The sequence below is a fragment of the Leptopilina boulardi genome, unplaced genomic scaffold (genome assembly GCF_019393585.1).
Source record: "Leptopilina boulardi isolate dan_hultmark-lab unplaced genomic scaffold, ZJU_Lbou_2.1 LbouV2_341, whole genome shotgun sequence".
In the NCBI taxonomy this organism is placed as follows: Eukaryota; Metazoa; Arthropoda; class Insecta; order Hymenoptera; family Figitidae; genus Leptopilina; species Leptopilina boulardi.
Window position 1 is genome coordinate 6,051,375 of NW_026137909.1, and position 14,329 is coordinate 6,065,703.

The 14,329-nt window shown below is 29.9% G+C and overlaps 1 protein-coding gene across 12 annotated transcripts in view; it reads right to left on the reverse strand.

The window, feature by feature from the left end:
• Positions 1-11,150, reverse strand: part of LOC127285826 (disintegrin and metalloproteinase domain-containing protein 11) — a 173,284-nt gene extending 162,134 nt beyond the window's left edge. For all 12 annotated transcript variants that reach the window (XM_051312025.1, XM_051312026.1, XM_051312017.1 and 9 more), the window contains exon 1: positions 10,669-11,150. In XM_051312025.1, the coding sequence (XP_051167982.1) occupies positions 10,669-10,753 (85 nt within the window). In that variant the 5' untranslated portion in view covers positions 10,754-11,150. The remainder of the gene's footprint in view (positions 1-10,668) is intronic.
• Positions 11,151-14,329: the final 3,179 nt, after the last annotated feature.

A 14,329-nucleotide genomic window follows, 5' to 3' on the forward strand; every position in this document is an offset into this window, starting at 1 on the left:
ATAAGTCGCTAAGCATGGCGTGTGCCGAATATTGGTTGCCTGTTGCGGACCGTCGAGCATTTCCTTCCTCTGCAATTTCCGTTCTGTAGGCGTGTCGGGTTAATTGAGTTGGCTTCTTGTCCCAGAAATGCCTTTGAGACAGAGATGCTGTTTTAGCAAAGAGAAAGAGGAAGAGAGAGAGAGAAACAGAGTAGCAAAAAAGAGAGAACATTTAGTAAAAGAAAATGAAAAAGTATAAAGGAAAGTATAGAAGAAGGAAAAAAAAACGTGTGTAATGTCGATAAAGGGGAAGATGAGAAAAAGAGGCCGAGGGGGTAAAGCGAGAAAGGACGAAATGATAAAATAAACCTCTCTGCGGAGAACGAACGGCGCGACCGTTCAATAATCTGCTACTGCGTGTGGAAGCTTCTCTGGTTCGAGACTTTGAGTAAATCCCACTTGAAGCAGAAGGAGGCTTCGGCTTCTGTGAAAAGGGATACGGGATGAATTTTATTTGTTGAAACAACACAGCCAATACTTTTTTTTTTTTTTTTTTTTTTTTATCTCGTTTCTTTATATCAAGAGAGAAAAAGAGAAACCCGGAAGTAGACTACCCACTCGTCATATTACGAGGCTTGTTAGCAGCAAATAAGCATGGCACAATTGGGCCACAATTTCTCGTTTCTGTAATTGGCCGCTACGGGTTCCGAGATTAACGTCGGAAGGATTTTTCCTTATACTATATACAAAGTCAAACACAACGCACAAAAATAGCCATATACATTTTTGTATTTTTTTTTTCCCCTATATTCGTTATTCAATGATTTTAATTTTCATGTCCTTGTTAGCTTCGTGTAAACACGAGCGTTTAATTGGAATCAATACCAGTGTGACGAAGCAATAAAGAGATGAGAGACTTTTTTTTTACAAATACAATTTTCATTTATAAATCCCAATATCTCAGAGCTAGATATATATTTATTTTTTTCAAATAAAATATTAGAAAAATTTTTTATTTAAAAATTTAAAATTTTTTGTAAATTTATATTTAAAAAATTTTTTGGTTTTCAAATATTAGTTTGGTCTAAAGATGAAATTTATAACTGGATTCTAGAAACGTACTTTTTTCAAAAATTGAAGGAAACGAAAAATATGATATCAATTTAAAAATACACTGTTACCTATTAGTTCTCATGCAAAATACTTTTCAGTCAGGCAAATGTTACTCTTAATAATTATATCATCGTTTAAACTGTTTTATGGTTCATAAAGTCTTTACGACTTTCGCTTAATAGATATTTTATATACTGTGCGCAATAGTGTGGTTATTTACGTGCGGAGGATATATAATAATTTAATGTCGCAAATTCACATTCGGATCATATTGTCAACTTTTTAAAACATTTTTTTTTTAAATTATTTCAGTGCAAAATTGTTGTTGAACAAAATTTGGTATATCTTTTTTTATATTTAAAATAAAATATGGCAACGCAGAATTTACAGGAAATTGTTTGTTATAAACAATTTTTGTTTCAATTTCTCTGGATAATAATGAATCAAAGTAGCTTAAACTTTTTGTGAGATTAGTGGATTAAAAAAATCTAATTTGTAGTTAAAGTTTTGGTAAAGTTTTTTTTTTCAAAATCATTTTCCGGAAAACTGAAATCACCCATTGATGACCCCTTAGCTATATATATGTGAAGGATGTTTTATCTGAGTTGGAGAACAAGAGACATTATCTATAGAAAACTCTCACAAAAATTTAATAAAGAAAATGGGGACAATCTTTTACTTTACTTTTTTAAATCTCTCATTAATGAAGTTCAAACGCTTAAATACGAATTGCTAAATTATTCTAAAAACTTTTACAAGATTCTACTTTTTAATTTTCACCCCGAACGTGATTCGATTCACTCATGAGTTGAGGTTTCATTCTCTTATATAGAAAGAGAATATTTTTCAACTATTACAAATTACTTACACTGTAAACTTGATGGTTACAAATAATAATAATAAATAATTAATTATTAAGATAAAATCATTTTTTCTACCTTTAATGTAATAAAACTTAATAAATAAAAATTATTATAAAAAAAATTTATTTTCTTAAAGTTTTTAAAAATTAAATTTTTTAGAATCGTTGATAAAATAATTTCCTCGATATCAATGTTTGAAAAATTATGGATTTATAAAAAAATAATTGAATTTATTTATTTAAATATGTAAAATTTTGATTAAAAATAAAGTTGTTTTTCTACAGATCCTCCTTATATTTCGATCAACGATGTCAGCGACATTAAAAAACTGGAAAAAAATGTGGACAATGAATATTTGCGCAAGGGAATTGAGAGAGTTAAAAAAATAAATAAAAATGAAGAAAAAGAAGATGATTCAGAAAAAAAATTAAATTAAATTTAAAAAAAATTGATTATGTTAAATATTTAAATAGAATTTAATTGAAGAAGCTGAAGTACACAACGTTTACCAAGAAATTTTTTTAAAAAGTTGTATATTAAGCCTAAATTACATATTAAAGCATTCTTCAAATAACTATTCCGCCTATGTTAAATATATGTAATTTAGACGTAATATTTAACTTTTTTAAAAAAATGTTTTTATTGATAAATGTTGCGTACTTCAGCTTCGTCTCAATTCTATTAAATATTAATTATATAAAAATATAATTTTCATTATTATTATTATTAACAATGTAATAATATTATAATAAATTAAAAATATTATTGATAATATTAATTTTAATTTCTTTATAATAAACAATTACATCCCTAATTTCGCGCGCGTTTAATTTTGTTAGTTTAATATTAATATTCTTAATTAATTTTAATCTCTTAATTTTTAACGCTGCAAATATTTAAAGTTAATTATTAATAAAATCAAATAAAATCATTAGTCTCAAAATATTATTAAATGTAAAAATTTAAATTTTCCTTTCGAGTTGAAATTAATCGTTACAATATGTCCATACAAACATAAAATTTTGAAAATTGATAACTCTGAGTGAATAAAAGACTTTTTTTTTTACTCACATATAATAATATAAAAGTTTGTGTTATATGAAAATATTGATTTTTGAATTATGCATTCGACAAATATATAATATATATATCTACACTATACCTGTAACTGAGTGAGTGTAACAAAAGTCAATCGCATTTTCTATATGGCGTCAAATAACTGAAATTCTCAAATTACAAACTCCGACTACTATACAGTAAGCAAAGATGAGAACAATAGAGTTTTGAAAATAGAACACGCGCGAAATCCAATTAAATTTTGTATAGGAGAAAATGCAATTTTCAAATAATAAAAAAAAAGCAAGCTTCAATATCAAAAGTTAATTGTATAAGATTTCTATTTTTAAACACACATATATATATATATATGGTGACATATTTGTCTCGCGAATTTTGTGTTTCAAAACAAAAATAAATGAACGAAAAATATAATAGACAAGAAAAAAAATGAAACGAATGATAAAAATTGGGTATATTTAATGCATTTTAAAAAATTGAAATATTTTTTTTCCATCTCACAAAAGCCTCTTTTATATTTTACGATCAAAAACGAAAAAAAAAGGATTTGAAAAATTGTTCACGACGACGAATTGGTAACAACCGCGTAAGCCACAACGGAAGTGGTATACACATTCCAATATCTGTTCAAATCTATTATTTCAGTTCTTTTTGGTAAATCCTTATAAAATATTTAAATCCCCTTTATTTAAGATTCATATTTTATAATTCTTTGACTTTTTTTTTAAATTTGTGCACAGATTTAGTTTTTCTGTTTGTTTTTAGCCTCGAAAAATATTTATCAGTTGTGAAAATATTCTCATATATATATATATCTCAGTATAATCTCCTTAAAATTTGTTGGTGAATTTTTATTTTATTTCTATTGTATAAATACTATAAATATAATACTATATAATTTATAATATTTTAAATATAAGTGAAATAAAATTGAAATTTTTTTGCATAAATCAATTTTCTATGTAACAAAAATGTTATAATTAACCCTTGGAATAATTACATTTTGGGATTACAGTCGCCATTTTTGCTTTGTATTAATTTACGAGATATTTAAATGTTTTTCGCATCGATTATTATTCAATTTTGATAATTCAAAATATAATTAAATAATAAACAGGGAAATGTTTATAATATAATGGAATTTGTTTTTTTTTTATTACATGGATGTAAATTTAATAAGAAGGATTAAATTACAGCTATGACCATAGTTTTGTATATCGCCATAGAGTATGCAATCTGGAGATGAGGTTACTTGGAGCAGTGTTGCCAACTTAGTGGTTTTCCCACTAAGTAAAGGTCTGAGAGAAGGATAGACATATTTTGTTTATCCTTTTCTAACTCATTATTCCGGTTGCGTTTGCCGTTACGATTCCGGTTACGTTTCTATTCTGCGTTGGCATTATGATTTTGATCCTTCAGTGACATTTTTAGTGGGAGAAATATTTTAGTAGGAAATTTAGTATCTTTTTTTCTTTAGTCACGCAGTTCTATAAGAAAGAATGCTCTTCTACGTGCCGAGCCCTGCACTGCTGTTTAGTACAGTTTATTCGTCAAATAATTTTTGTCAATTGGAGTTTTTAAAAATATTTGATAATATTAAGTTTAAAACAAATTTTACTAAATTCTGATAAAAGAAAAATTAAAAATTCCGGCTCTAGTGAAAAATTTAGTGACTTTATTGTTGAAAGTAAAAGAAACTATAAAGTTACTAAATTTTTACTAGAGCAGGGTGCGGTAGTTGACGAAAATTATGACCAATTGTAGGTGGGGATTTTGACGAGTGGGGACAGTGGAAACCAACCTGGCAACACTGACTTGGAGCTACATACATTAAGCCCTATACACACTCACGATTGCTAGAAATTTCAAATATTCAAACATAAATTAGACTTGTATAGTAAATATTGTTATATATTGAAGTGAAAAATTTGCAATAAGTCGATTTCATTTTGAAAATAAGAATTTCTCATGTAGATTGTATATATATATATAGGAGAAAATTTACAAGAGAAAATTTACAAGTCTGCCATCTTTTATTAAGTACATCCGGAATACGTGTAACAAGGTCTGAATTGCTTTATGATTGGCAGGACATGCCAGCAAAGGCGAGTGAATTTTGAATTGAATGTTATATACAAGACAAACATCACCCCTCGGGCGCGTTGAGTTTCGAGGGGTGTCTCACACACGCATATACGTGTATGGTCAAGCATAAAATATATATATATATATATATATATATAGGTAACGCACTTGGAGTTTTGTCGTCAACCCTTCGGGAGTTAGTTGTGATTGTAACACGAGACTCTTTTTCCTCCTTTTAGAAGCAAACTTTTGGCTTTGTTTGTCATAGTTAATACTTTTTTTTTCTTTTTGGTGTTCCACTCGTGTGCGACTTTTAATTTAATCCAATGAAGAAAAATACAACAGCGACTGCGCTTCGTTGCGGAGAAAGTGGACCACGTTAAACGCTTGGTCAAGTGCTTTAGATCCCGCACTAGGTCGGGAACAATGTAGCACTACTTCTTGGAATTTCGTGTCGAGAGCTCCTAATAAGGAGGTTAAAATTTCTTCAGCTAAACGTCATGAGTTTAGAGTTGCATGACAATTTTGTATCATCAAAGGCAAATAAATTAAAAATATACTTTTTTTTGTGATAGAAATCTTATTTGAATCTATTGGATTTTGTCGCATTGCAAGAATTTAATTCGAAACCACTAGAACGGGAATAGCCATGAAACTGATTTTTTAAAATTCTTTTTGTAATTTACTAACCTAATGGATTGCAAGACCAGGATCATTAAAAATTATAGTTATCAATTTCATGAACACTACGTGAGTAGCTGATGATGCTTTCGCCAGATCAATGCCGGAGAAATTCGGTCAATGCTAACAAGTACGTCATTCTAAGTAATCGTGGGAAGTGATTCCTGTCACAAATAATCGGATGTGAGTTCTAATTATTCAAGAATATCAGAAAGACGATTTGCGACCTTACGAAAATGTTTGTCATTTGTCAAAAAATAGATGAGAGCGGCCATGTTGCCGAAGTCATGTGTGTGATGATAGCGTCTCACTGCGCAATTACACTCCATGCCTCGACAGCCGAGTATCGATTTTTCTGATCGATCGCCACTTTGAACTTTACTCATCGTTCAGCAGAGTCGCGATTATCGACACGTGGCGAAGATTGAATAGTTTTGTAACTATTTATATTCTCGATTTGGTGATTGGTAACGTAAAGACGTTGGTCATCCTGCGACCAAGTGACTTAGGTAAATTCATTAAAGTTTAATAAAATCATGATTTAAATTATTGAGGAAGCTATGCCTAAACCTTCATGTGGTCATTATCACTAGGTTAGATGAGCTTAACTTAATTAAAAGTTTAATAAAATTATTATTAGTGTTAAATCAAGATAGCGTTGCCTAAATCTTCGTTTGGTTATTACCAACTTGAAGAAAAGTTTAATAAAATCATTATTAATCTTAAATCTTCAAGAAAGCATTGCCCAAATTTTGGTTAGATTAAATTTCAATGAAGAAAAGTGTAATAAAATCATTATTAGTCTTAAATCATCTAGGAAGATTTTCCTAAACCCTAGGGCAAACATGGACGTTATTTTCAGACGGAAGAATAAATGATTGGCTTTACACCATGACGTCAGGTATCTAAAAGCGCCATGTTTGTGCCTCAGCGATCATCCGAGCAAGATTTGCCTAAACTTTGGCGTCATTTAAAGTAAAGTTTATTAAAAATAAGTATTAGTGATAAATCATCGAAGACGCTTTATATTTTTTGTGATATGAAAATAAACTGCACGAGTCATATCGGCCTAGACAAAGGAAGAAATATTCCCGTTACGCACTATATACATCTCTCTTTGTCAGCGAACTGACCCCATCGTCACTTGCACGTGAAATCCTCGAAGTGTTTCCGGCAATTCGCAATTTCGCACAAAGCGCGAAGGACTTTGACAGAGAGTGACAATCAAAGTAAGGTTAGGTTAGTCATTTAGACATGATTCGCACACAAAAGGTACGTGAGGGCGCATGACTGCTTCCTAAAGTTTTAATTTGATGTAATTGTATTATCTGCTCGAATTTCAAAACCTTCTAATTAAAATTTTGCACACGAAAATTGGTTTATTAGAATTTAATTTTGAAGTTTGTGATTTTTTTCACATCATATTATAAATGAATATTTTTGACCTAATTTATTATTATTAGGATAATTTTTATTCAATTTGTTTTTATTTTAGAAAAATTGATAATTTTTCAAAAATTCCAAGTAATTTTATTACTAACAATTGCATAAATGCTGCGTCGTTCTGGTTTTGACGACATTTTGGAAAGTCGTAACATTTCTATAATAATTTTATTAGTTTATGGCGTATGGTATATTGAATGTATACACCATATGTCACGAACTAATAAAATTATTATAGAAATGTCACGACTTTTCAAAATATTGTCAAAACCGGAAGGGGTTTGTTTTCCACTGTTTCCACTCACCGTTTGTCATAATTTTCAACTATCGCACCCTGTTTTAGTAAAAATTTAGTGATTTTATTGTTAAAATTAAAATTTACTATAAAATTACTAAATTTTTACTAGAACAGGGTGCGGTAGTTTTTTTTTGTGTAAAGTTGCATTCACATGACGGTGCAAATGCAAAACAGGAAACCGTGAGTGCAAAAGAGATAGAATGATATCATTGTCCTTTTCACTCTCATGAATTTTTGTTTTGTATTTTATATTTGTAAAACGTTTTTTGGTAAAATGTATTTGTGTAAACATTTTAAATGATGGTTTTTCTTTGATGTTAAAAGTAATATTTCTAAATTTTTCTTGAATCTTCAAAAAAATAATAATAGTTTTAAGATTGGAAATAATAACAATAAAAAAATAGTAGTAATAGTTTTTTAATACCAATTCACTTTTAAAAAGTATATATATAGAAATTAAATTGACCTAAATTTAATTGCTCTTTTCCGAGGTGTTTTCAAATAATCGCATATATGTAAATGACTTTTTTGAGTCATACGATATTATACGCAGTAGATGAGAGCAATTCACAAATGTATATAAAAGCGATAAAAATCTGATTTCAACATATGTATTTCCAATTATAATACCAATAACAGTTCAATGTAAACTTATTATTATTATTACATTATTATTATTATTATTATTATTATTATTATTATTTATACCATTAAAATGATGACAGCAATATTTGTCATCGTTTCTAAATTTTAAACTAAAGTTTTCAAAAGTCTTAATTTTCTTTTGAAAATTTTAAGTAAACACTTTTTTACAGTTTATTCTAAAATATTTTTAAAAAAAATTATTTCATTATTATAAAAATTTTTTTTTGTTCTTTATAGATTATAATAAAAAAAGAATTCCGCCGGAACTTCCAACGTAATTCCGACGGAATTTCATCGGAGTTCCAAAGAATTTCCGATGGGATTCCGACGAAGTTCCGACGGAATTCTGGCGGAATTAGGACTCTAAAAATTTTGAAAAAATTAATCAGAATTCCGTCGGAATCCCATCGGAAATTCTTCGGAAATCCGATGGAATTCCGACGGAATTACGTTGGAAGTTCCGGTGGAATTCTGATAGGACCTCCAGGGGGCACTTTCCGGAGAATCTTTCCAAGTGGGGATTATGTTGCTTCCATAGTCCGAAGCTACTTTAGCTACTTGTGGTTTTATATAATATACATATCCATTTATATTTTTAAAAAAAATTACCCTGAGACCAAATATGTTTTTTAATAAAAAAAAACAAACTATTTCATGCGTAATTTCAAATTTAACTTTTTATTAGAAATGTAAATTTATAAGAAAATATAAATTTATAAACTTAACTTTAGTAGAAAAAAAATAATTACAAATTTAAAAAAAATAATTCAAGAAAATATTTTTTTAGAAACAATATACCCTATAATTACAGAAATTATTATATATGTAGTTTATTTGATTCAAATAAATATTTATTTGTTAACAGTCGTTTTTTATAATGATACAAATAAATTTTTTTTACAGTTCAAGTTTGTGAAGTTACATAAAAAATTTACTATTTTTTTCAACTTTATCGAAAACTTTATGTTTCACATTTGAATTTTAAAATGTTAAAAAGTTTAAAAAAAAAAAAATCAAAACTTTCAAAATCAAATATGTTTAACCCTTGCCACTACAAAAGTTAGAAAAAAAGTTTTAAACTCAATATTTGAAGAAACTTTCGTCAAATTATAAAGAAAATAATAATAATATTAATAATAATAATTATTATTATTATTATAATTACACCTAGTGAAATGATTGAATTGAATCAAATATAATATATTTGAGTTAAATAAACGTATATTTGTCTTACAGCCTACTAGTATATTTATTTGGCGTGAATAAAATTTTTTATTTCAATCAAATAAAAATTTATTTGAATCAAATAAATATATTTATTAGGCTGTGAGAAAAATATATCATTTCTCTGGGTGTATAATAATAATAATAACAATAATAATAATAATAATAATAATAATAATAATAATATTAATAATAATAATAATAATAATAATAATAATAATAATATAATAATGATCGTAAAAAGAAAAATTGAATTTAGGGAAAGTCTTGGGGGGAGTGTTTGGTTCATCAGTGTAAAGATGGAGGGATGAAGTTTCGGGTACAATAACCCCATATTAAGTATAGTAATAAAAAGTTGTCTTCTTGCTCGCATCTTGGACATTATTTTTATTTTATGTTTTCACTTCACTGACCTTTGCTATTATTAACCATTTTTCTTATTTTTTCCTTTCCTTAATTTTTCGACTATTATAATTTTAGTTTTCTCTATAATGAAATGTTCACGTACTTTCACGAGTAATATTAATAATATAATAATAAAAAAAAAATAATAATAATAGTAATAGTAATAGTAATAGTAATAGTAATAGAAATAATAATAATAATTTTAATAATAATAATAATAATAATAATAAATAATAGTAATAATAATACCATAATCAGTTTCCTTCTGATTTCTATTTCTTTTTTTTTTATTTTTACGCTAAGTTCAATTTGAACCTAAAAACATGTAAAAAGAATTTTACAATGTACTGATGTAAAAAAAAATTTAAAAGCAGCAAAAGTGAAGATTTTTACTCGCTTTTTATATATAAGTAGTTTATGTGAATTTTATTTTTCCGCTTTTATGAAAGTCTCCCCCATTTTTTTTTTATTAGCCTCATAAAAAAATCGAATGCCTAAAATAGCGGAACTTATAATATCAATGATGAGAAGAAAATATACATACATATATAGTCAGTGTCGACATTTCAAGTGTTTTTCCGAAAAAGGGATACTTATCGAGGCGTGGAGTGCAGTTTAGATACGAGATGAGGGTGTAAAATGGATTTGGGTAAGGTTGGGGTTGTAGATCGTCTTAGGAGGGTCTCTCTCTCTCTCTCTTTCTCTTTCTAATCGACTTGCTGAAAGGTCCAGGAAAATAGGATTCAAAAACCGGATTAAATAAGCATTAAAGAAGGCAAAAAGGGAAATGAAGAAAATAGGTGAAGAAAGATGAAATAAATCTGTAAGGGAGATAAATCTGAAATTGGAACTTACCTCGTTTGGACGTGCTGTCGGCGCTGCTAATAAATCCAGGTACAGCGATCACGAGAACAAAGAGTCCACAATGTACCCAAAACATGTTTACGTCTTAACAACATTGTTTAATTCCATATTACATGACGCTCGTTAAACACTAGGATGGCGTTACTTCTTCTCGTCTCACGCATAATCGTCGCAAACTACCTGACCTTAAGACTCATACGTTATGACTATTCTCGCTCTCTCTCTGTCCGGCTATTGGGCCAATACAGAGAGACAATTTTTTTTTTCTGTTTCTCTAAAATACCAAAAAATCCGAATCTATAATTATGTATTCTATTATATAAATGTGTATGTGTTATCAGTACATGCCGCCGCGGAGGTTCACTCGACGCGAAAACCGTGGCAGACTGAGCGCGTTCTACTAGGGAAGTGGACCGCCGATAATCACGCCTCGGCTGCCATCTTCTTCCTCCGGTGGAAGTCGGGAGTATGAAAATATTTGCAGCCCCTCTACCCTGGTGAGAGAACGGCGGACCCACCTCTCTTTATCGATTCCTGCGCCATTTCCCGTCATTCCTATGTCGAATCAATATAACCGCTCCTCTCCTTTTGCACACACACACACACTGTAAACGCGGAGATCAACGGAGATGCGAGAATCGGGAGCTGCCGCGCAACCCATCACAACGCGCAGCCTCCAGCCACCGTGCGAGGAGAGCCGCGCTGGACCGTCCGACGACGCAACGTTTTCGTTCCGCACCCTTGTGTGTTCTCCATTCCTCCTTCTTATATATGAGAGTAACTCTACAAGAGAAGAACTCGTAAACTACTCTTTGAGTAAATCATTTTTTTTGTTTTATTTTTAGAATATGTGATTCTGCTGATGATCGTCTTTCTGGATTGTTGTTCTGAATAACATTCCTAGGATAACTGAATCGTTGGAGTAGATCTTTCAAAAAATCGGGTTTGGTTACCCTAAATATTCCGGAATATCTTGTTCTGGTTAAAACTCCGAATGTCTCCGAATAACTGGATCGTTGAAGTAGATCTCTTAAATATCTCGTTGGTTTACCCTATGTCTTCCGGAACATCTGGATTGTTTTGGTTAACACTCCGAATGTCCCTAGATAACTGAATTGTTGGAGTAGATCACCTAAAAATTGAGGTTGGTTACCCTAAATATTCCGGGATATCTTGTTCTGGTTAAGACTCCGAATGTCTCCGAATAACTGGATCGTTGAAGTAGATCTCTTAAATATCTGGTTCGTTTACCCTATGTCTTCCGGAACATCTGGATTGTTTTAGTTAACACTCCCAATGTCCCTAGATAACTGATGGTTGGAGTAGATCACCTAAAAATTGGGTTCGTTTACCCTATGTCTTCCTGAACATCTGGATTGTTTTTGTTAACACTCCGAATGTCCCTACATAACTGAATCGTTGGAGTAGATCACCTAAAAATCGGGTTTGGTTACCCTAAATATTCCGGAATATCTTGTTCTGGTTAAGACTCCGAATATCTCCGAATAACTGAATCGTTGGAGTAGATCACCTAAAAAGCGGGTTTGGTTACCCTAAATAATCCGGAACTTCTAGAATGTTCTGGTTAACACTCCGAATGTCCCTACATAACTGAATCGTTGGAGTAGATCACCTAAATATCCTGTTTGGTTACCCTAAATAATCCGGAACTTCTAGAATGTTCTGGTTAACACTCCGAATGTCCCTACATAACTGAATCGTTGGAGTAGATCACCTAAATATCCTGTTTGGTTACCCTAAATATTCCGGAACTTCTGGAAGGTTCTGCTTAACTCTCCAAATGTCCCCGGAACTAGGATCACCTAGATATCCGGATCTAGATTTCCCTGGATAACTGGATCGTTGATCTGGGTAACCTCCTGAATGTCTCCGAATCTTAGCTTCAGATTCTGTGGTACTCTCATTCCCATCGATTTGGATGAAGTTCCATAGAATAATTAAATGCTTTCGTTTCTGCCGTAATGAACAATATTTGTTAGCTAGTCATTTAATTGAAAAGCAAGTCTATTTACAAAACGAAAATAATCAGTCCTTCTTGGACTTTAGAGAAGACAATAAAAATATTATCGATCTATGAATCGCGGTTAATTAATCCAACCTGCTTCTACACTAGTATAATTATTCCACTAATGCAAAAAAAGTAGAAGATTCTTTCAAAGAGTAAAAGATGTATTGAGTTTTTTTCAGTATATATTTCTCGTTTCGTTCTGTCTTTACGCAATGTAAATACCCTCTCTCTTTTTCTCTCTCTATTCCTCAACTGTGTTGGAGCGTTCAACGAATTCCACCTGCTTAATGCCTACAGGGACCGAATCACACCACTACGGAACACGAGAATGCACCGATTTTACGATCACGTCAACGACCTGCTAACGACTTTATCGGTTTCGATGCTTTCCGTCGGTCACTATGCTTGTTAAACCCACTTGCCAAATGATTTATGCTCTTTAAATTGATTTTAACAAACTTTTTCATCATCTTCCTCTATGAATACTTCTTTTCTGTTTTACAAAACTTCGACTAGTGGTACTGTTAAATGTTATACCAACTAGAAAAATTTTTTACTAAACAAAATATTCTACCAAGTTATTAAAACATAACTAAATTTACTAAAAACCATAAAGATCCTTCATTAAATATTTAATTTGAAATTTAATTCAAAATCTTTTTTTATCATAAAATGAAATTATTCTTCTCATAATACAACTGAAAATTCTGCAGGAGAAACATAATTTTCAAAGAATATAATGTAAAAGTAATTTAAGTATTTCTTCATTCTCTGTTCTGAATTTTAATATTTTTTTTTTTTTTTACCTTACCACAGAGTGATTATGGTTTTCCCTTGTTGCTCATTTTCCACTGTATTCTTCGGTCGTTCGTCTTCTACACTCAATACAATAAATTACTGCACTGAGAGAAACATGGTCGTTCACCGTTAACATCTTAATGCTTGTTCTATGTTAAATAACGAAAATATTTAACTAAGGGAAATCTAGTTGGACGTTGTAAACTTTATAATAACGTTGAAATTAAATTTTAACAACTACAAAAAAATATTATTACCGTCTTATTATAATTATATTTTCCGTGAATTAAAGATATTTTTTATTGGGAATATAAAAGTAAAATTAAAAAATTTATATATAAGGGACTTTTTATGTCACATATAGAAGTAATCTGTATACATAATTCTTTGGGGTAGTTTGAGTTTACTAAAGTTTTTGAAAAATAACTTAAATTACTTAAAAATTGTTACTTAGGGATTTTTGGGGTCACTGATAACAAATGCGATGTCCGTTTTTCAAAATTCAAAATGGCGGATCCAATATGGCGGAAGGAAAAATTTAAAATTAATTAAAATCACCTGAATCTTGTTTTTCGAGGGTTTTTGGGGTCGCTGATTACGAATCAGCTCTCTAAATCTGAATTAGTAAAAATGTTTACTAATTTAAATTAGTGACTCACTTTTTGCTTCTCAATTAGTTAAAAGTTACTAATAATTAGTAAAATTTTACTAATTGAGAAGCAAAAAGTGAGTTACTAATTGGAATTAGTGAACACTAATTCAGATTTAGAGAGCGATGTCAGTTTTTAAAAATTCAATATGGCGGACGGAAAGTTTTAAAATTAA